General features: G+C 41.6%; 1 protein-coding gene and 1 pseudogene across 4 annotated transcripts in view; one reads left to right on the top strand and one right to left on the bottom strand.

Annotated features, from left to right (window-relative positions):
• Window positions 1–24139, bottom strand: part of ASTN2 (astrotactin 2) — an 873140-nt gene that overhangs the window by 134264 nt on the left and 714737 nt on the right. For all 4 annotated transcript variants that reach the window (XM_027034940.2, XM_027034941.2, XM_027034944.2 and 1 more), the window contains 2 exons: window positions 19138–19271; window positions 17266–17414 (listed from right to left, as the gene is read on the bottom strand). In XM_027034940.2, coding sequence (XP_026890741.1) covers window positions 17266–17414; window positions 19138–19271 — 283 coding nt within the window. The remainder of the gene's footprint in view (window positions 1–17265; window positions 17415–19137; window positions 19272–24139) is intronic.
• On the top strand, window positions 21346–21894 carry LOC106977277 (ferritin light chain-like; annotated as a pseudogene).

The raw sequence follows: 24139 nt of genomic DNA, 5'->3' as shown, positions 1-24139 counted from the left end.
AACCTTCTGAAAATGACAAAGTCTGGGAGTGTTCTGTCTTCCATGGCAATCATACCTATTTGCATAAGTTCAATAAGAACCTGCTCTCCTTATAATAGGACACCACTGGAAATACTGGTGATCTTACCAAGGCTTTGACTGGAACATCATATTTGAGAGACATGTATAGTCTCAGATATGACCATACAGCTTTAAAGAACTAAAGTTGACTTTATGAAGCATGAAGCCAATAAAGCCCCTTGGAAATGTTGGTCTAATATCTTGCTTAGAGAGTACCCAGAGTCTTCCTTACCAAGTAAGTAAAAATGTCACTTCCTGGCAGGTGCAGAAACCACAGGATACTTTGGGGACCTCATGAAGAGGAATTAGCCCAAATCAACAGGTATTGCAGGCATGTCTTATGGCAAGTACTTGGCATGGCTACTGGCCTAGAGAGGCTACTAAAAGTTCAATCTCGATTCCTTATAAAAAGTTCTAGCAAAGCAAATTTTAAAAGATCTATATTGGGGCACCTGGGTGGTTCAGTCGGTTAAGCATCCGACTTTGGCTCAGGTCATGATCTCACAGTTTGGGAGTTCGAGCCCCACATCGGGCTCTGTGCTAACAGCTCAGAGCCTGGAGCCTGCTTTGTCTCCCTTTCTCTCTGCCCCTCCCCTGCTCATGCTCTGTCTCTGTCTCAAAAATAAATAGAACATTAAAAAAATTTTTTTTAAAGATCTATATTGATCAAGAACTACTTTTGTTAAGCTAAGTAAATAATTAGGCCAAGTTTGTTAAAATTGGACTTTTCAAAAAGGATTAGTCTTGATTTGGCTATCACTGGAAATGAGGGTAATTATAGAGAAAAATTATGTTCAATAATAACACATCTTTGCAGATGTTAAATTCTAGTTCTGTCTTTAAATGTTGGCTAAGCTGGGCAACTTGAGGTAAACTTCAGAGAAATAGCTCATGTATAGAAAATCTTCTTGGTTGTTATTCCGTGGGGATAACAGGACCCCATAGGCAGATGACTATTTAAACAACTGGAAAATGGGTTGGATTCCCCCAACAAGTGTATATAAAAAGGCTTTTCTCACTGTAGACCTATCAATAGATACAGGCTATAGAGCTTTATTAAATTATTCACTTGAGGCTGGGTTAATTCCTACATCTCTAAATGAATATGCAAACTATATCCTCCCTAAATCCGATCTGACAGTTGCTAGCAACCCACCCCATATAAACCCAGGAGACCTGGTTTATTTAAAGGATTGGAAGTCTAATACATCAGGAAATTTAACTCCTAAATGGAAGGACCTCTACCGGGTCATATTATGTACTCTCACTGCAGTAAAATTAGAAGGACATTCCTCATGGATTCATGTTTCAAGAATTAACCAGGGTGCCTGGGTGGCTCATTTGGTTAAGCTTCTGACTTTGGCTCAGATCATGATCTTGCAGTTCATAGGTTTGAGCCCTGTGTTGGGCTCTGTGCTGACAGCTCAGAGCCTGGAGCCTGCTTCGGATTCTGTGTCTCCCTCTCTCTCTGCCCCTCCCCTGTTCCTTCTCTCTCTCTCTCTTATAGATAAACATTAAAAAATTAAAAAAAAAAAAGAAATAAAGAATTAAACCTGTATCTTCCTCACAGGATTCTAGTATGCCTGCTGACATGCCTTCTTACTCCTGTGAACCTGTGGAAGACCTCAAATTTCTCTTCAGGAGACAACAAAAGAGTTGAGGAAAATTCTAACTATCAAAGGTCTTTTATTTAGGTTTCTCTTTCTCATAATATTAACCTTATTTTGTTGTCTTATTTCCGGTGTCTCCCTGACTGGTGCCAAGACTCCTTCACTACCATGACTTCCAGCTGATAGATGATCTTTTCTACTCAAGGAGGTTCATACATGTTTTCTACCTGGGATTGGCTGCCTTGGCCTTTGGTAACTCCTATATATACATACCTCAACTGACCAATGTTGGTCCATAGGTAGGGGCATCTCTACACCCCTATTCAGCAAGAAGAAGTTATAGAAGAGAAGACCTTCCACCCTCAGCAACCTTTAAGATTTAAGGGTCAAAACTGTTCAGGGGGGAATGATGTGGGAAACTCTGGAGGAAATGTAGACGAGATTAAATTTCCTTTTAACCTGCTGCCCATTGACAAATACTTGAGGCAGGTGGAGTACAACATTTCTCCAGGAACTCCCCAGTATCTTAATGTTAATGCTTTGCTAGAGGGGAAAACAACCTTAGTTGGACAATGACAATGGCTAGGCCTCCAGAATCTGATGAGTCTTCTTTAGCATAGGAAAATCCCTTTGGAAAATCCCACTGACTTTACCTCCCCAACTCCCAAGTATATAATCAGTCTCTCCTCACAATCTCTGGACAGCTCTTTCTGCCTGGGTCCTTTCCCCATGCTTTAATAAAATTACCTTTTCACACGTGGCGGGGGGCGGGGGAGAATCCATGCATGGCTGGGGGCAGAGAGATCCAAATCTACTCACCAGGAGACTAAAAGAAAGTTCCTTGACTTCTGGAATTCAGTTTCCTCATCTGAATTGAATCTATAAAGATCTTGTAAGTATATTTTAGGATTCTAGAAGCATGTGACCTAGTGGGGCTACTCCTAGTTGATCATCTATCAGCTGAAGTATGGTGGGTGAAGGAGTCTTGGTACCAGGCAGGGAGACCCCGGAAAAGACAACAAAGTAAAGTTAATGAGAAAGAGACAAAAGCCACAGTTCAGGCTTTTGTGAAAATGAGAATAACAATAATAACTTCATCAAAGAATTATGGTGAACATAGAGTTTAGCACAGCACTTCTACTTCTTTCATTCAGTGTACTCCTTTAATGGTTACCCATTAGGTTTCTGCTGTGAACCTACGCTAGGACAGGACAGACAAATACAGTGATGGACTAGACGGAGATCCTCACAGAGCTAGAAGTCTTGTGAGGTGATGGCGTTTTGGGGTAATGCTGGGGTCTGGAGCCGACGGCCAGGAAAAAAATTCTTGAAGACGTCTTTGGTGCAAAAAGATGATTTTATTAAGGCACAGGGACAGGACCCATGGGCAGAAAGAGCCACCTGGGATTGAGAAGAGTGACTGATTATATACCCTCAGGTTGGGAGGGAGTTAGGGACAGCATACATCTCTAAGGAATTCTGGAAGCAAGGTTTCCAGGACCTTGAGGGGCTAGTTGTTGTTAAGAAAATGTCATTTATTACTGCTTAATAAAACTTCAGTCATGAGACCCTTCAGATATGTATCAGGGGCCATATGCTTGGAGTATAATTGCCAACATATACTTGGGGATTAAAGATAAAAGAGGTTTGCAAAGAAATACTTATGTGTTTAAGGAGATGCACAGAATCCTGTGAGGGGGGGAAGGGGAGGTCAGGATAATGTTAAGCCAAGATTCCCTTTTGCCCCTAGCAAAGTGTCAACATCGAGGCAGCTGGGCTTCTAGAGGAAGGTCACTCTGCCTATTTCAAAGACTTGTCAATGGGTTGTAGGTAGTAAGGGAACTTAATTTTTCATTTGCCTTGTTTCCCACATCACCAGGGCAAGTACATAAACCCCCTTAAATTTTGATGAGGGTGATATCAGGGCTCCAGGAAACAGAGTCTATAGGTTTCTGGAGATTAGACTGTGGATGAGATTGCCTTTTTCTTGCAGTTTACTAAGTTATCTGTAAACTGAAGGAGACTCCTGGCCTGCGTGACTGCGATCTCAATCAGTCAACCACTTAATTTCTTTCCTTTCCCCTGCTCTTGGGCAGCCAGGACTGTTAGAGGAATATCACACACATCCCACCTTGGTGGAGGGGGGGGGGGCAGGGAGGGAGGGGAGGGTACTGTTAGCCTGTACTTTGCCCTCAGCTTGCCCCATGCTCCCTCATCAGGGGCACAGAGCAAACATTCAAAAATTGAAGCTATTTTTATAGGACATTTCTGCTATTATTATTAATAATCAGCTCAACGCCCACCCTACCCCCCGCCTTTGTTACGATACAGGCAAAGAGTAGGCTAGAATATTCCAAGACATGATTAATTCAAAACTCTGAAGGGAAGATGCTCTGTGTCCCTGGCCTGGGTTAGGGAAGACACAATCAAATATCTAAGGGGTAAAGCAGATAATACAAATTCATGCAGTCGGTCAGACGTCAGACAAACTGGAAGACGGGGCACTTTCGCAAACTAAAGCTTACGCACATTCTCTACAGTGGGGAGCTGCTACTTAGCAATCCTGTCCACTGCTGCCATGTGGGATTATGCCCCAGCTTGCCAGAACCTACTCTTTTTTCAACAGAAGCCAGGAATCCAAGTTTTCATGGGAAAACATTCCAGATTTCAAATGATGGCAACTTATCTAAATATTAAAAAACGCTACGTAGCCAATTGCTACTTCTAGTTTAAGGCCAAGTATTTCAGATAAGGAAGAGTATTGTGTATATTTTCAAAGGGGATGCTAAAGAGAAAAGAAAAGGGATGAGTAATTATTTTATATCTTCCACGCACCAGGCATCTCACATACATCATACAGAATTTCATTTGCTGCTCACAACAGTGTTGAGAAGTACCGATGTTTAGTTTGGGTTTTGTTTTGTTTTGTTTTCTTTTTTTCTTAACATATTCACCTTTAGAGACTGTGTTTTGGGGAACACTGGCATAGACAGATAAGACTCTGGCAGCACCAGTAAGACTGAATATAGGGGAAGACAAGAAGAGGTAGAGAAGCCTGATGAGGAAGTTATACTGGAAGTATCTAGAGTGGCCTCAGTGAGGAAGAAAGATTTGAGGTATAATGGAGAAGGAAGGTTTTTTTTTTTAATTATTTTTTTAATGTTTATTTATTTTTGAGAGAGAGAGAAAGAGAGAGAGAGAGAGAGAGAGAGAGCACAAGCGGGGGAAGGGGCAGAGAGAAAGGGAGACACAGAATCCGAAACAGGCTCCAGGCACTGAGCTGTCAGCACAGACACAGGGATCAAACTCACAAACCATGAGATCATGACCTGAGCCGAAGCCAGACGCTCAACCAACTGAGCCACCCAAGCGCCCCAGAAGTAAGATTTTTTTTTAAAGTCAACAAATAATGCCTTAGAGGGAAATCCTCTTTCTTACCCCCTCCCCAAATCTGATGGGGGTACAGAGGTACTTATAGCTACACTCTTTTCCTCATCTTTTCCTTTCATCTTTAGGCAATCTTTTTGGATGCCTCTGCTCAGTCCCATGTCAACTATCCCTCCAGGTGGGCAATATAAGATGAACCTTAGTCCTATAAATTGGGTCACTCAGTCAACTCCTTGATGCCCACACAGAATCCTTAGGACAATGAAGTTCTGTAGAGAAACCATTCAGCCATTGTTCTTGATCCCCAGAGCCAGGGGCTTCTTGCCTCTGACTAGCATACACCAGCAGTCAGAAATGGAAAGAAACATAGATTAAATAATCAGATACCAAAATTCAATTTTTGACCCCACTCTTCTCAGAAGTTGGACTTTTGACTATCAACTTCACAAGCCTGATCTTCAATTCTCTCACCTTTAAATGGAGATAATAATTCCCTACTTGGAAGGATGAATTTGTGGATAAAATGAAATACTAGATTCAAAGATGCTTCAACTCATCTTCCATTGACTAGCAGCCAAGGCAATAAAACGTGCATTCTTTAACATGCCTTAAACAGCTCACCATAACTTCACCCCTTCTATGGTCTCTTCTCTTTTAAATCTACCAATCAAAATTTAATCTCCAGCCACATTACCCTTTTATTCCTTAAGGCCACTGCACATGCTTTTCCCTCTCTCTATCTGGGATACTCTCCTTATTCATCTTCCCCTCAACCTTCACATGGTCTCACTATTTCTTGCTCACACTTCAGGGCCTTTATTAGGTGCCTACCATATGCCTGACATTTTACTAGACACTGGGGATGAAGTGATAAAAAAGAGGAACATAATTCTACTTAGGAGGAGTTAATATTCTAGTGAGAAAGGCAAATGTTAAGCCCATCTCCCCCAACCCCCAATCAAAATCCATTCATTATAATTGTAATAAGTGCTACCAAGGGAGTATTAAATGCTGAAAGTTCACATAATCAATGAAAGGGCCAAATATAATCTAAGGATTTAGAGAAGTGACATTTAAGCTGAGACCTGAGTGTATAGACCCCAGTGGGAAAGAAAATTGGAGATATCAAGAATAGATAGAAGACTGGAGAAGAAGGCAAGAACAATTATTCATAACCTTATAGGCCATGTCAAAATTTTTTTTTATTCAGTTAGAAGAGTTATGGGAAGCTCTTAAAAGGTTTAAGTCAGGAGAGTAATATTATAAATCAGATATCTATTCATCAACTATTAATTGAGCGTCCATGATATGCCAGGCACTGTGCTAGGTCCTGGATATGATCAAGAGCTGTATTTTGAAGGGTAGCTCTGCCTTTAGAACTGAGAACTGAAAGGGACAAAACGTGGCTAATATGAAAACTAATTAGAAGGTAGCTGCAAGAGATAATTGTGGCTTACACTAGGCAATATGAAAAAAAGAGAACAACAAGAGATAGTGTTATGTGTCGATTATACCTTCAATAATACTTCTTTTTCTCTGGCAGAGAAAGAGACAATGGAGATCGAAGCTAAATAACTTGGTTATAGATTGAATATGAGGATAAATAAGAGAAAAGAGTTAAACCTTGGGGGGTTTTCTTCAAGGAACTCAATTTATAGTGGTACCATTTACAGAGAATAAACTAACACTTGGGCAGGGGCGTATGTGTGTGGAGATAGTAACAAGTTCAGTTTGGGATGTGTTGAGTTTGGATTGTTTGTGAGACACCACACTGCACATGCCTTTTTTTATTCAGCTAGATATGGGTAGAGAGCTCAGAAGCATGAGATGGAAATGCAAACATAAGAGCAGCGAATGTGTTGATTTTAACTATCGGAGTGCACGTGGGAGCCCAGAGACAGTTTAAATTAAGAGTAGATAGAAAGGGTGCCTGGGTGGCTTAAGCATGTGACTTAGGCTCCGGTCGTGATTTCATGGTTTGTGAGTTTGAGCTTCACATCGGGCTCTCTGCTGCTGTCAGTATGGAGCCCATTTCGGACCCTCTGTCCTCTTCCACCTCAAAAAATAAACTTTAAAACAAAAAAAAAGAAAAGAAGAGAAGATAGAAGACCAAGACCTAAGGACTCTAAGATTTAAAGAGCAAACTGGAGGACCCGGAAAGGGAGGCTGAGTTGGAGTCAGACAGGCTAGTGGAAACCCAGGACAGTATGGTCAAAGAAAGCAAGAAAAGCAAAGGTTTCAGAAGAGAATGGTCAACCCCATAGAACGAATGAAGATATCAAGTAAATTTATGACAAAAAATTAAAAAAAAAATCATTGGATTTAGTACCACATGGAAGTCGCAGACATTTGCAGAGAAAATGATTCATGTCAGCAACATGGTGGTTGCAGGAGACAGAGTCAAGCAAAGTGAGGTGAGGAAGGAGTGGAAAGTGAAGAAATGGGGTCAACCACTGTAGATTCTACTTTCAAAAGTGTGTTTATTAAGAAGAGACATACTGATAGTAGAAAATGGAGTGTTTTGTTTCTTTAAGAAGAAAAACCTACAAGAATATTTAAATTATGGTAAAAATAATCTACCGAAGGAGAGACTGAAGATACAAAATACAGGGATATAATTAATATGTAAAGTTGCCTAAGAATTTAGGAGGACATGAGAGCAGTGTGAATAAGGGGACTAACTCTAGGTGGGCCTGGGTGGCTCATTGGTTAAACGTCCAACTTCAGCTCAGGTCATGATCTCGTGGTTCATGAGTTCGAGCCCTGTGTCAGGCTCTGTGCTGACAGCTGGGAGCCTAGAGCCTGCTTTGGATTCTGTGTCTCTGTCTCTCTCTCTGCCCCTCCCCCGCTCATTCTCTGTCTCTGTCTCTCTCTCTCTCAAATAAATAAACATTAAAACAATTAAAAGGACTAACTCTAGAGAGGAAGAGCACCTCCTACATTGTATCATCAGGGAAGTGGAAAAATACGCAGAAAGGGGCACAGAGACTTAAAATTGTCACAGATGGAGGTTGAACTACTCCCTATGTTATCTTCTCTGTGAATGAGGGACAAGCCCATCTGCTGAGAGAGGTGGGGAAGGATAGGGTGTCATCAATTGAAAGATGATGGAGAAGAAAGTAAATGACTGGAGAAGTCTAGTAGGATTGCCTGGTGGTGAAGCATCCAGATGACACTGGTGACTGATGATATACTGGTGCCAAATACTCTCAACTGTGTGCTTTTCTCCAGCAGTGTGACTGTATGTACAAGCAGCAGGGAAGAAGTGAGACTTGAAGAGCAGTCTTTTCAGCCAGAGGGTGAGCTCCACATGGGAGGGCTCATGGTCTTGAATAAGAGGGGTTGATCAGTATGATTAATTACTAAAACCGGAATCTTGAACCGCTCCCTCACTTCCTCTAGGTAGCCTTTACTGACACCATGGGCCTGAGTTAGAAGCCTCTATTCTGTGCTCTTAACAGTATCTGAATTATCTCCACACCTATCACGCTAGAGGGTAATTTCTTGCTATGTTCTCTCTCTCTCCTAGTCAAGTACAGGATCCATATGGGCAAGAATCATGCCTGTTTTATTACTCTCCTATGCCCAGCATGTTCTGCAATATCTGGACCACAGTAAGAGCTCCATATACATTAATGGGATAAGTTAATGTGCTTTATGAACTGTTAAAAAAAAAAAGAAGAAGAAAGAAAAAGAAAAGAAAAAACTCTGATACAGAAAGCGGGCTGGGTAGAAAGCAGGCTGGGTGGCATGCAGGAATGGAGAGAATTAAGACCCTCCAAGTACCTTTTCCCTTTGGAAGTACTTCACTTTTGGAAACCTCTCATCCGAAGAGCAGCTGTAGTGACAGAAATGTTTTCTGAGGATCTAATATCAGTTCCAGATGTTTTCAGTCATGTCGGTTTGTACCTCACCCTGTAAAACATATTTTCTTCATCCCCCCTCCTCTCCTCCACTCTAGCTGAGGGAGTGAGGCCCAGTCTCCAATGACAACACCTCCCTCAAGCTGGTCCAGAGCAGGCAGACGGCAGGTGGATAAGGGCCCCTCTAGCTTCTCAAAGAGTATGGCTGAGCCATGGCCTACGCTGCTTGAGAAGCTCTGAGTAATCTCCACAGTATTTTTTCAACAGTTCTATCACAGGTGTTGCTGCTACCATCCTCTGAGCTCCTAGGGAAATTGGGGCCATGTTGTCCCTTGCCTTCAGTTATCCCCCCACACAAATTGACCTCTATAACTGCTTGCCTTCACCTGAGAAGGTCTTCAGTCTAAGGTCTAAGATAGGATGGTGTGTGGGGGGGGAGAGAGGGGTTGTCTTTCGGTTGTAGATTAGATTTAATAGAAACTTAATGGAAATTGGGAGAAAGAAGATATCAAATGGGGGTGGGGTGGTGGAGGCATCTTCTCATCATTCTAGACATTCGTGACCCAGATCTAGAGGAATTTATATGAGCAGTTTATACCTAAGCCAGTTCAGGGAGACAAACACAAGAAAAGATGGTGCGAGACACAGACAGAAGAGGACATGAAGTGAAAAAGACAAAGGAAGAGACAGAAAGATATCAAGAGGAAACACACACAGAGGGAGAAAAAGAAAGAGAAAGAGGGAGGGAGAGAGTCAGGAAACGAAAAAGAAAGGAGGAAACACACACAAAAGCTGAGAGTTGGCAGAAGGGGAGCCTGGTACTGATCAGCTGGGGAGCAGCCCAGCAGGCTCCCAGATGCCAGGACAGCAAAGGGCACTGACCAGCTCCAGATGTTGTTGCTTTCCATGAGGAGGCTGGGGGAATGGTGTAAAGGCCCTACTGCCTCTGTGGGGGCCAAGGCCTGAATCAAACAAGTTAAAGTTGGAAAGCCCATGGAAAGAGAGAGAAGTTTCTGATTTTTAGAAGGTTAAAAAAAATCCAGCAGATTACCTAGGCAAGTTCAGGGGGGTGTGGTGGGAGATTATGACACTGAGTGAGACCCTTCCCCTTCTTGTCTTCATTCTTCTGACCCTTATAATGAGGGAGCTGGACTGATGCTTAAGGTCCTTATACTCTGAACTTCTGGGGTTCACAGAAGCTGACATATATGAAAATAGACAAAGTAGTGATGATTCTAAAGGTCTACATTCCCTATAGGTGACAGCCCTCCAGCTGCCATCAGGTGGCTCGATACTTCATCATGCCCAGACAAACAGACACCTTCTATGCCCTAATTTCCATCTGCCTCAGCACAGCACAGCCTACTAGAGGTAATATGGACTGGTGGAAAGATGACTGGAATTGGCAGGGAAGGCAGGGAAAGAAACCAGAGTGCCTCCCATTTTATCTCCAGCTCGACTACTAGCTCATCCTACGTGCCACTTCCAGTCAAGTCCCTACCCTTTCCTCGCCTATTCCTCCATAAGTCAACCAAGGAATTTGACTTTATTAAATATGCTTGTGCCTCAGCCCCCACTTCATATTCCTACCCTCCTGCCCAAAAGGCTGAAACCCGTGCCAATTTCTCTGGTGAGGCCACGCGAGAGAACTAGACGTCTGTTTTTAATATCGATGACAGGTTAGTGTGTGGGCAATTTAGCCACTCCCCAAAACAAGCCCCGTTTCTGCTCAAAACAACTGGAACAGGAGGCTACTTATGTTTGGCTTTCCCAATAGAGTCCCAGAACCGACAGAGCAATGGCTTCTCTGAAAGAAACAAAGAGAGCGCCAAACCCAGGGGCGAGGGGCGGGGGAAGGAGAGTGAGCATTTCAACAGCTAGTTCAAAAAGATATGGAACAGATGGCAGTAATAAAGTGTGGTGTGTTTGTGTGTGTAAAAGAGAGACAGAGAGAGGGCAAGAGAGAAAGAGTCCGTACGCATGTATATCAGTGCACACACATTCGTGAGCTTGCAAATAAATAATTCCAGCACTGGACTCGGCTGTTGGTGAAAATCCAGAGATCAAAGGAGAAAACCCGCATTTCCTTATTCTGGCCTCACCTGGCCAAGTGTGTGAGTAATCCTAACTCTCCATCCAAAACAAGTCTTACACCTTACTTTGTTGTTTTCTTCTGAACATTTAATTTTCCTTTCATTGTTTTTAATTCATAGAAATGAGAAGCAACTAAAATTTACTAGTACCTACTCTGTCCCAAGAACTTTACTACCTTCGATCTTGAAGGTAGCATGTTCAGTGATTGTTATTTTTCCCATTCCATGGATAAGGAAACTGAGACCTAGAAAAGATTATGACTGGCCCTAGATTTCTCAGTGCAAAGTGGTGGAAACTGAAAGCAGAAGCCAAGTTTTCCAAAGTCCATACCCCTTCATTAGGCTTCTATCCTCTAAGATAAAACTCAATCAGATGAGCTGGAATATTTAAATTTGAGCCAGGTGAAGTTTCGAGATGGTTGAGACATGGTAAAGATGACATAGAGGCAAAAAACAAAAAACAAAAAAACCAGTTTTTGCTTCAGATAGCCCCCAATCATCCATAGCATCAGTTGACCATGATACATTTTAGAAGGCTTATTATATACTCAGCTAGTCTCTAGGGCTACATAAGACTAAATATCTATATCTATACACATATACATACATATATTGATATCTACCCATGAACAACTCAATTCATTAACATTGAAAATCTATGTGGGTCAGGCATTATGGGAGGATTCCAAATTATACAGAAATAAGTCATTATCTTCTTCTTTGTAGACAGCTACCCACTAAAAAATTCGAGCTGAACAATGGGGATAATGAAAGTCAAGTCACACAAGAAAGGATTAGAAGAACTTATAAAGATGGAAGTAGCTATATCATTACCTTCAAACTTCTGAGTGACAGCAGGAAGAAGAAGGGGTGATATCTGTGTGGGGTAACCTCAGACCATTAACTAAAAACAAGTAAGCTTCATGTATATGAAAGAAAGAAAGAAAGAAAGAAAGAAAGAAAGAAAGAAAGAAAGAAAGAAAGAAAGAAAGGAAGGAAATAAATTCTTGGATCAGAGCATTGGTTCCTAGACAATCAGAAGGAAGAATCTTGGATTTTCATTTCTGGACCAGATGGACAGCCACTAGGATTAATTTCCCCAGCTGTCTGAAACATAAAGAAATTAAAAAAGGAAAAGAAAGAGTATAAAACAAATGTTCAAACTGGAACTCAGCAACAAAGGCCAGAGATCTTGAAAGATTGAAATTGAAAACAAATTATGTGAGCCCTTAAAATTTTCCAGATTACTGCCTTTAGAGAGTTTCCAGATCACTGTGCAGTGAGAGGGAGGCCTGCAAGATTCCCTGCACTGAGAAGACCCAGTTCTCAGTCTGAAGAGATCAAAAATGACTACAGGGATAAAAGAATGGAGAGAGGAGAGCTACACAAAGAGAAAATTGAAGAGATCTGTGGAGGGTCCCATTTCAACACTCACCACAGTACTGACTAATGAATGTAGGTGAGGAAACTACTACCTCAAGAGGATTAGATGGAACGCTGCCAAGTGTTCATATAGGGGCCAAAAATAGTGGCTGTTCCTACCAGCCATACTGGAAAATCTCATAATTCATAGGCCATTGTGTGGAGCACATAGAAGAATCTTGTGCCTCAGTAGTAAGGAATAATTAGCCCTAGACTAAACACTGCTCCAGTTCCACCTAACAAATCTTAAAAGTGAGACTCAAAAAGAATAGAACTATTTCCAAGTAATTTAACTGTGTCCCAGAACAGAGTTAAAAAATATAGGAATACAAAAATATCCAGCACCAACAAGGCAAAAATAAAAATGTCTGGCATCCAGTCAAAAATTACCTGGCATGTAAAGAAGCAGGAAAATGTAACCCATAATGAGGAAAGAAACCAATACATTTAAACTGACTGAGACATTAGAATTAGCATATAAAGACATTAAAACAATTATAACTCTGTTCCATATGTCAAAAATGTTAAAGTGTGTGATATATTAACAAGACCCAAACTGAACTTTTAAAGATGAAAATTATAATGTCTGAGACGAAAAATTTACCAGATGGGGTCAAAAATAGGTTAGACTTTGCAGAAGGTATTGAAGATCCATCCGAAATTAAACAAAGAGTTAAAAAAAAAAAATAGAATCACTTCACATGGCCAAAAACACATAAAATTAGAGTCACTGAAGGAGAATAAAGATGGTCAGGAAGAAAAAAATATAAAAAAAAATAATGGCCCCCAAATCTCCAAACATGATAGAACTATAAACCCCCATATTCAAGAAGCTCAATGAACCTCAAGCACAATAAAATAATAAAATTGCTCAAAACTTGGACTAAAGAGAAGATCTTAGAAGCATCCACAGGACAAAAATGGTATGTATATACAGGGGGTCAAAGGTAGGAATAAAAGCAGATTTCTCAATGCAAACAATGTAAGCAAGACAGAGAAGCAACAGTTTTAAATTACTAAAAGAAAAACATGTCAATCTAGAATTCTATATCCAGCAATAACAACTTACAAAAGCAGAAGCAGAAAGAATCTATCACTAACAGATCTGAAAGGTAAGAAATAGAAAAAGACATCCTTTAGGAAGGACAATGAAATTAGATTAAAATATGTATGTGAAGGAATGATGAGCAGCAAAAATGGTAACTACATACATGGGTAAATATATAAAATTATTTTTGTCTTAAAAAAATAAAATTACTTTTCTTATTATTTAAATGTCTTTAAATAGAATTATTCTTTAGGGAAAAATAATGACATGTTATAGAATATAGCATGCATATATATATGCAAAATGTATGTCAATATAATAAAGGCTAGGAGAGGAGTAATAAAAGTATACTATTATAAGGTTCCTATACTATATATATAGTGGTATAATAGCTTTGAAGGTATATCATGATATGCTGACTATGCATATATAAACACTAAAGTAACCACTAAAATAAAAAAAAGATATATAGTTAATAAGTCAACAAAGGAGATAAAAAGGAATCATAAAAACACCCAATCCAAAAAAAGAAAAAAAGAGAAGAAAGATGGGACAACAGAAAATAAGTAGCAAGATGACAAAACTAAACCTGACCAAAAAAAGAAAATCACATTAAATATGAATGGTCCAAATACCCCAATTTAAAGGTAACAGTGTCAAATTGGATTTAAAAAATATATACAAAAAACCTAAATATATGTTGCCTACAAGAAATATATTTTATTTTATTTTATTTTTGATAACTAAATGGAATTTATTTTTTTACATTTGATCAAAGATTTTATTTTTTAAAAAAATTTTTTAAACGTTTTATTTATTTTTGAGACAGAGACAGAGCATGAATGGGGGAGGGGCAGAGAGAGAGGGAGACACAGAATTGGAAGCAGGCTCCAGGCTCTGAGCCATCAGCCCAGAGCCTGACGTGGGGCTCAAACTCACGGACCGCGAGATTGTGACCTGAGCTGAAGTCGGACGCTCAACCGACTGAGCCACCCAGGCGCCCCTGGCCTTTTATTTATTTTTTAATATAATTTATTGTCAAACTGGTTTCCATACAACATCCAGTGTTCATCCCAACAAGTGCCCTCCTCCCTGCCCATCACCCATTTTCCCCTACCCCCCACCCCCCCAATCTACCCTTAGTTTGTTTTCAGTCCTTAAGAGTTTTAAAGTGGATGCTGAAAATAATGACAGAACAGATTCTGGTCCATAAAGCCAGTCTCAATAAATTTAAAATGATTAAAGTCATAAAAATTATGTTCTTTGATATATAGTGACATCAATAACAAAAAGATGTCTGTAAAATCCCCAATATTTGGAACATAAGTAACATTAAATAAGTAGCCATAAAGAATCTGTAAGTCAAAGAAGAAAACAAAAGGGAAATTAGAATATATTTTGAACTGAATGAAAATGAAAACTCAATTTATCAAAAATTGGTAAGCCACTAAAGCAGTAGTTAGGGGGAATGCTTATAAGAAAAATCTCAAAACAATAACCTTAGCTACTACCTTAAAAATCCAGGAAAAAGAGGAGTGAACTAAATCCAGTTAGCCAAAGAAAAGAAATAATAAAGATCCCAACAGAACACAATGAAACGGGTAACAATAGTGAAAACAGATGAAACCAAAGTTGACTGGCTTGAGAAAGTAAATAAATTACATAACCTTTGAGCCAGATTGATTAGAGAGAGAGAGAGAGAGAGAGAGAAAGGCAAACTGCCAAAATCAAGAATGAGAGAGAGATCGCTATAATTTCTAAATTTCCATGGGTATTAAAAGACTAATTATAGAATGTTATGAACAATTTTTTGCCAGTAAATTTTATAACCTACATGAAATGGCCAAATTTCTTGAAACACACAAGCTATAATCTGAATAGCCTTGTATCTATCAGACAATTAAATTGGTAGTTAAACCTTCCTACAGGGAAAGCTCCAAGCCCAGGTTTTTTCACTGGTGAATTCTATCAAATAATTAAGGAAGAAATACTGCTAATTCTACCCAAACTGTTAGAAAATGGGAAAGGAAGGAAATATTTTGCGAGGGCAAATTTACGTTGCGAGGCCAGAATTAATCCTGATAATAAAAACAGACAAAAGCATTACAAGAAAACTACAGATCAGAATCTCTCAGGAACATAGATGCAAAAAATTCGCAACAAAATTTTAACACATCAAATCCAACAATATGTAGAAAGAAAAAAAAAGATAATGCATCATGACCATGTGGGATTTACTTACTCTCGAAATGTAAGGTGTTTTTTTTTATCATTTGGAAATCCATCAATGTAATTTATCATATTTTTAAATGTAATCTACAATATTCACAAAGAAACAAACTATATGATCATTTCAATAGGCAGAAAATTCAACATCCATTTCTAATTCAAACAAAACAAAAATCTCTCAGCAAACGAGTATTCAGTCTTCCATCATGAAGTCTGATGTTACATAAAGAATGAGCACGGTGCTGGAGTGAGATTTGGTTATAAAGCCTGACTCTACTAGGTACTGGTTGTAGGACTTTGGCAAAATCTCACAACTCTCTGGGTGGGATCCATTTACTTGATTTGTAAGCAAGGCTGCTAATCATTTGGAGAGTGAAGTTAGAAAAATGACGGCACTTGTTCCTCTGACCCCCGCCCTCCCCAAATCAATTTCAACAGGTAGCCATGCAGAAAAATACGTCCGCAAGAACTAAAGTTTCTAGGTAAGGGATTATAGTACTTGGGTGAGGCACAAAAACAGGAAAAGCAATAGTAAGCAGGTTAAGAAAGATAAGATTCACTATCATAACTTCCCCCAAGATGGGACAGACCAATTCAGAGAGAGAAATCCTCCCTGTGGAAGGAGAGAGAAGTGTGTGCGTGGCTTCACCAAGAACCCTGTACCCGCTATTGAGGCCCCAGAAGCTTTCACGGCACCAGGCTCTCACGAACTCAAGCTTCCAACCCATCCTGGTGCCTGCCAGTTCCTACAGCTCCAGGGGTCCCTGTGGGCCAGGCTTCACTTGGTTCCAGTGATGACTGGGCATAACCCAAGCATACAATACATGCTCACAGAAAATTGGTTAGTTTGCCATATATCTAAACCATATTCTCAATGATGCTTCATTGTTAATTAAATTGACAGTGCCTTCAGATACAGTCAGCCTATGCCTGACTACCACAGACCCAGACTCCTGGCCTGCCTTGAAGCCAAACCCGCCCCCACACAGCCAATCTCCAGGATGGCACAGCTTCCTGGCTCTATCAGACATTCAGAATTCAAGGAGAGCAACTCAGAGTCACAACCAAATGTAGCACTCTGAAGAGTCCCTTTTCTCATCTCCTCCCAAATGTGTGAATCATTTCCAAATCCCTCTTCCCCACCACTGAAGACAGCTATCTCACTAGAGATGGTATGTCTCACTAGAAAAGACAATTCCTTGAGTTTATCTCCGTCCCAGAGATTATATACTTACAGACTCTGTTATTCAAACATGTGACCTGTAGGCCTTTCCAAGCAGAAAAGGTTAAATCCTTTTCTAAATTAACACTTTGATATATGACTTTAACGATCCATCTCAGAGAATCAGAAATTCTTTCCAACCACAATTTAATATCTTTCCCCACTGAAAAATCATATAAAAAGGCATACAGGTGTGGGCACCAGGTGACAATCACAAAACAATGAAATCTCAAATGCCTTCCCACATCAGATGACAGTAAGTCTCCAAATCCATTTCTCTCCTCTGTCACGCCACCCCAACAAAATGTGAAGTCATGGGCTTCCTACTTACCTGTATACAGGTCTGTATCTGTGTATTCATCCACCTTCTTGTGCTGCAGAATATAGTCAGAGACCTTGGTCCCAATAGCTGGTTGAACATCCACCCATTCCAAGGAGACCACTGTGCTGGAGGGCTCTACTGTTGGGGACAGACGAAGCCTAGAAAGGGTGATGGGGAAGGCTGGTCATTTCCCAGTCAGCATTGTCTGGGCTCCAAAAGCATGTGCACATCTCAAGATTAAAAGCACAGGATTCACCCTAGGCTCAAATCCTGTTTCAACCCACCAACAAGCCTTTGTATGGACTCTGGCAATTCATTATACCTCTTTCAGTCTCCATTTCCTTATCCATAAAACAGGGTTATGAATAGCTACCTTTCAGGATCAGTGTGGGATCCAGTAAATTAACCCAAGCATATGATATATGCTCACAGAAAATTGATTTTTCCATGTATCTAAACCATATTATCAATGATGCTTTGTTGTTAATTAAATTCACAGTGCCTTCAGATACAGTAGCCTCAACCTTCCTGCCATTCTCTCCAATCCCCCAACAGATCAGTCAGATCTATAACATCTTTAAATCAACACTCCCTCAGAGAGGGCAGGAGTCCCAGAGAATCCTTTTATAAGTTACGACACAGCACAACGATTGAAGGTCAGAACTGGAAAAGTCCTTAGAGGCTGGGAAGTTCAATCACCTCATTTCACAGGTAGGGAAGCAAGGAAAAGAAAAACTATTTGTGAAAAGTTACACAGCATGTTGGGCACAGAACTACGATGGTAATTTCCTTGTGCCCAGCCCAGATTCCTTCTCTATTTCCATTACACTACCTCTTCAAGAACTATCTTATGCTGTAATCTCCCTAACACACACAAAGGGATGCTATGGGCCTCTGGTTCCCCCATATTGGCTCTTGCTCCTCTCTCCTATGCTCCTCACAGCACTGTCTTAATCACACTGCATCAGTTGAGATGATCTTCTCTTACTTCCCTGAATGCTGAATTTCCCACATTGGGGCTTTCACATGTGTTCCTCCTTTTGCTTGAACCACGATGGTGCCATTTGTTGCCTGGAAAACTACTCTGATTCAGGTCTTTTCAGAGAGGCTTCCCTCCCTCCCCTCCAACTAATGCACCAACCACATTGTTCTCTCCTAGCACCTCTTCGTCTTTCTTTCATATATTTATTAGCTTTTTGAATTTTTTTTTCAACGTTTATTTATTTTTGGGACAGAGAGAGACAGAGCATGAATGGGGGAGGAGCAGAGAGAGAGGGAGACACAGAATCGGAAACAGGCTCCAGGCTCTGAGCCATCAGCCCAGAGCCTGACGCGGGGCTCGAACTCACGGACCGCGAGATCGTGACCTGGCTGAAGTCGGATGCTTAACCGACTGTGCCACCCAGGCGCCCCAGCTTTTTGAAATGTATCATATTTTCCTGTTTTTGCTTTGATATCTATCCCCTCACTAAAGGGTCAGCTCCCTAAGTGCACAGACTGTCTTATTCACTGATGAATTCCCCAGTGCCTGACACACAGCAGGTGTTCAAAAATTATTTGTTGAATGAATGAATTAAATGACATTTCTTAGACAACATTCTACACCCTCCTTACCTCAGTAGCCCCAGTGACCAACACAGGAACTGATTAAGCAGCTGTCAGTGCCCAGTAAATGTCTCCTAAACAGATGAGCGCGGAAGTAATGATAAATGGAGGGGATCATTTAAAAAATCTGGTTTCTATTCTCCCCAAACATTCCGCTTTCTCAAAGGATGAGGCAGGTCACAGAGACTTCAGGGATCTGGTGATGCACTCGGGGACAGGAGTGTGAGTCCATGAAAGGGGTGGCCAGAGGAAGAGGGACCACGCACACATACGTACACTGGCTGTGGGAGGGGGCTGCAGTTGGGGAGCCCACTGGCATCAAAGGCGCTGAGGTCACATCTGCACCAGTCATCGATCACATCCCCTTTTCCAGAGCACCAGTAGGAGCTCATCAGTGCGCTCTTGAAGGCCTGGAATAAAGAAGGGCAGAAGAGATGATGATGATCATGGTGGAGAGATTGAGAGTGAAGATCCCAGGGACCAGAGTTGACCCAAGCTTCAGAGCAACCCACCTAGGCACAGGCCACCATGTCTTTCCCAAAGACCTAACACTCTGCCACCAGGTTCTCCCATTCTGAGCCGTTCTCTCCCCCAGGCAGCCAGAATGGTCACTGAGGCAGGACAGTGGTAACAGCAACTGCTGAGAACCTCCTCTGGGGCCCAGCACTCTACCTGAATTAAATTATGTAGTCTTCTCCACCCCATGCAATCCATATCACAATTATTATTATCGTCATTTCCCACTCTACCCATTGGAGTACTGAGGTCCACAGAAATAACTTGTCTGAGGTTCACAGCCAGTAATGTGATGGAGCTGGGATCTCATGAAAACAGTCTGGGCCCAGGCCCTGCCCCTCCCCACCCCTTTTTAATTGAAGTATAATTAACAGTTATATTAGTTTCAAGTGTACCACATAAGGATTCCACAATTCTACACACTACCCAGTGCTTAGCACAGTAAGTAAAGTCACCAGAATTCTTGCAGATGTTTGGTCCATCTCACCTCCCCGTGTGGAAACCTTCAGAGGCTCCCCGCCAAGGCCCTCAGGATAAAGCCTAAGCTCCTTACTCTAGCTCCTGATGGCTTCCACGGGCTCATCGTTCACCACTCCTGTGATGTTCCCTTACATGCTAATGTCCACCCTCATGCCACCTCTAACATTCTCACCACAGTAAATTCCTATGAAAAGCGTGCTCTAAGTTAGGAGACAACAAATTCCTTCTGTAAAGGGCCAGATAGCAAATAGTTTTGGCTTTGTGGCCAGGTAGTCTCTGCCACAATTAACTTAGCTTTGTCTTTGTAGCCCACAAGCGACAGAGATACTTTAAATGAATGGGCATGATTGTGTTCTGATAAAACGTTATTGACAAAGACAGGAAGCAGGCCAAATTTGGTCTAGGTCCACAGTTTGCTGACCCTTCCTCTCAATGATGATAAACGTTCTATAGAATTGCAATGTGCCTCGTTGTCTTTTTATTTAAAAAGATTTCTTTTCTCCCTGCTAGAATATTCCCTACTCCCCTTCCTTGTACTCCAAGGAAGGAAATATCCCTTTATTCTGGGACTAATTCTTAAGTCTTGAATCATTCCCCTCTTCTGGACACCATAACACGCTAGACCACACCTATTGTCACCTTCCCTTGCCTGTTTCATCCAACAGATTCGGATCACACCAAGGGTACGGGCCATGCCTTATTCACACAAGTATTCTCACAGGGCCTAGCACTGATATCCAGTCAATATTTGCTGAATAAATAAATGGACACCGAAAAACATCAAGCTCATGTTCAGGTTCAGGTGTGCTTCACGCTGTAGTCACTCCATTTACACTAATGTTTCAAGGCACTGAGGATTCAGCTCTTTTTTAAACTTAGCATTGATCTCTTTTCTCTTTACCAGGTAATGGACCCTATGTCCTTTCTTTTTCTTTTATGTTACTTTCTATGTACTTTTTAAATTTTTAAAATTTTTATTTACTTTTTTGAGAGAGACAGAGTGTGAGAGGGGGAGGGGCAGAGAGTGAATGAGACACAGAATCGGAAACAGGCTCCAGGCCCCGAGCTGCCAGCACAGAGCCTCTTTGTACTTTTTAAATGAAAGTGTCACACTGCCTATAACCAAGGACACCTGATTACCCAGGTGTCACTTTTTCCATCCTACGTTGTCAAAAGACTCAGGTGTAACATGTTTGTGTAAAGTAGGTCTGGGGTCTGCCTCCTTAGCTACCCAATACACAGATACAAAAGGAGGTAAGTAGCAAGGATGCTATTGTCACACCGTGCGTGGCTGTCCTGCAGATCTGCCTCTTGTTTCAATAGTATTCGGCCAGAACAGACCCAGGGACACCCCTTCTTCCAGCCTCTGACCACCCTCCAACCTCTTCCAGTTACAACCTTCAGAACCATCTTCTCAGCCATCCTCTGTCTGTCTCCAGGACCAGGCAACACTGCATTCTGAGCTTAGCTCCTTGTTGCCAAACAAACATGAGCTCTCAAATTCTTCAGAGTTATTCTGTCAAAGTGGAGGCTGCCATTGACCACCGTTAGCCCTAACCACTAGGGTTAGGGTCGATATGCATCTGTGGGCCTCCTACACCTACCTCTCTCTGGGCTTCTATTTCCACCTTGACAGTGTAGCTCGGGAGGGTATGCGCCACTTCTTCTGCAAGTCGGCTGAGCAGAAATGCAAAGGCACTGAGTGCTTCTTGAAGATGCAAAACTAGCTTCTTGAAGGGCAAAACGTGCCCTCCTCCAAAGCATTCAAAAGCCTTTCCAAGATGAGTGGAGAAAAACTCTAGACACCATGGAGGTTCTGAAGAAGAACCTGAACCAGGCCCTCTTGAAGCTGCCTGCCCTGTGTTCTGCCCAAGCACGCCCCCATCTCTGTGACTTCCTGGAGAACCACTTCCTAGATGAGGAGGTGAAACTCATCAAGAAGATGGTGACCACCTGACTCACCTTATCATGCTCGCTGCTCCCCTAGCTGGGCTGGGCAAGTATTTCTTTGAAAGGCTGACCCTGAAGCACAACTAGAAGCAACTGGAGCCCAGCAGCCTTTGAGGACCCTCCCCTGACATCCCCCTGGTGTCGGAGATTCTGCCTGAGCCTCTCCCTGCAACCATTAGGCAGCCTTTTAACCACCCCAGATCCCTTTCCCAAGCCAAAGGCCAAAAGGAAACAATAAAGCTTTTTAGAGGAAAAAACAAACAAAACAAGAATGCTATTGTGTTAGCCTCTACCACATTTCTCTAAGTGACTCTGATGAGGAGGCCCCAATACTCCTGCCGTGTGTTTTCACCCATATTCTCCAGTAGGGAATAAACAAATGACTAATTTATCCTGAATTTAGAGTAATGATCTAAAGAAACAAAGAAGACCAGGGCACCTGGGACGCTCAGTAGGTTAAGCGTCCAACTTCGGCTCTGGTCATGGTCTCATGGTTTGTGGGTTCAAGCCCCATATCGGGCTCTGTGCTGACAGCTCAAAGCCTGGAGCCTGCTTCGGATTCTGTGTCTCCCTCTCTCTCTCTGCCCCTTCCCTGCTCACACTCTGTCTCTCTCTCTCTCTCTCAAAAATAAATAAACATTAAAAAAATTTTTAAATAAAGAAACAAAAAAGAATTATAGTGAAAGCTAATGTTCATGAAGCATGTAATACAGCATACACTTTAAGGGCATTAGGGTTGCCCTTAAAGGGTTGCCAGAGTCAGTAAACAAAAATACAGGATGCCCAGTTAAATTCAAATTTCAAGTGAACAACAATATTTTTTTAGTATATTTCTCTCAACATTTGCATATGCACCTAGCACTCTTCCTACTACAAATCAGAACCTATGTTAGAAACAAATGTCCGCTGCTCTACCAGCACAGGGTGGGGGTGGGGGTGGGGGTCGGGGTCTCTTGAGGACAGAAAGCAATGGGATCACATGAGGTCATGCTGACTGATGGACCTCCTTCCTCCACTTACAGGTTCCCCTTTACTACAATTAACGTGCAAAATGGCTCTGGGCATAAGATTCTGTAACATCTCCAGCCAGTACTAAGGGCTTACTTACTACCATAATGGTGAAATCTGGGGCCATGGATGAAAGTGACCCAGATGGTAAGAGACTGCTTTGACTCTAGCAATGAGAGGAGAGAGAACATCCTGTTTTGTTTGTGTATGTGTTTTTGTTTTTGTGTGAGTGTGTGTTTTGTAATCAAGAGTCGCTTGAGCTTGTGGAAAACAAAACAGGAAATCTCTCTGGACTTTGTGAGTTTCACCATCCAAGCTGCTCTTGGGAAGAAATCCTGCCTGCGAGTCTCCTCATCTACTGGCTCTTTCCCAAACCATGAGGAACAGAATGGGGACTGGTGCAATGGCCAGGCAAACCCTGGAGAGAGCACAAACATACCCTGATAAAAGGCCTACATCAAAGAGGGAGCCCTGGCTAGGCAGCAGAAACCAGCAAGGCATCAGGGCAGCATCACTCTTTCCTTGTCTCCAGCCCTTGCAACATCCCATCCCGAATCCAATTAGATCCCAGGGGAGGAGAATCATAGAACGTTCCAGCTTCAAGGGATTCTGTAAATCATCTAATCTAATCCATTTGACAGATCAGATACAGTGGCTCAGAAAGGCTAGCTGGCTGGCCCACGGTGAGAGAGCAACTCTGTGATGAAATGATTCTATTCCTCCATTTAATTGTAAAATTACCCTTTGAGATAGAGGTCCTATCCCCATTCACAAAGGAGCATGGAAGAGAATCCTGGCATCCTGGACTTCCCCAGGTCACACAGCAACAATAAATGCCAAGATTTCATCCAAAACATCCTTTTCAGCTGCTCTGTTTGAATCACGTGCTTATGTTCTGTTTGCATGCCTGTGCATGGGTGTGTGTGTGTGTGTGTGTGTGTGTGTGTGTGTGTGTGTTTGTGTGTTCTCAGAGGAAAATGAAACCTTACACTGGAGGCATTGTTGACTTCTGGCTTTTGAGTCAGTGCAGGGACTGAAGAAACAAATCCTGTACTTAAACAAGGGTAAGGACTACATTTGCATGATCATTCGTTTTCATAACAAAGAAATGCTTCCAACTTCTGGCTAATTAGCTAGCAAACCAAAAGGGGCAGGAGGAGTAAACAGCCACAAAAATGTTAAGCAATCAAAATAAACTAAGATTTATTTCTGACTCGATGGTTACTTTCCTATTTGAACTTGCCTCGTTCAAATTATTGAGTTATTCCTCTCTTTAAGCCTTAATTTCTCCATCTGTAAAATGAGGATGCAAAAGATATATTTT

This window comes from Acinonyx jubatus, chromosome D4 (assembly GCF_027475565.1).
Source record: "Acinonyx jubatus isolate Ajub_Pintada_27869175 chromosome D4, VMU_Ajub_asm_v1.0, whole genome shotgun sequence".
Classification (NCBI taxonomy): domain Eukaryota; kingdom Metazoa; phylum Chordata; class Mammalia; order Carnivora; family Felidae; genus Acinonyx; species Acinonyx jubatus.
This window is presented reverse-complemented; position numbering and strand designations above follow the sequence as displayed.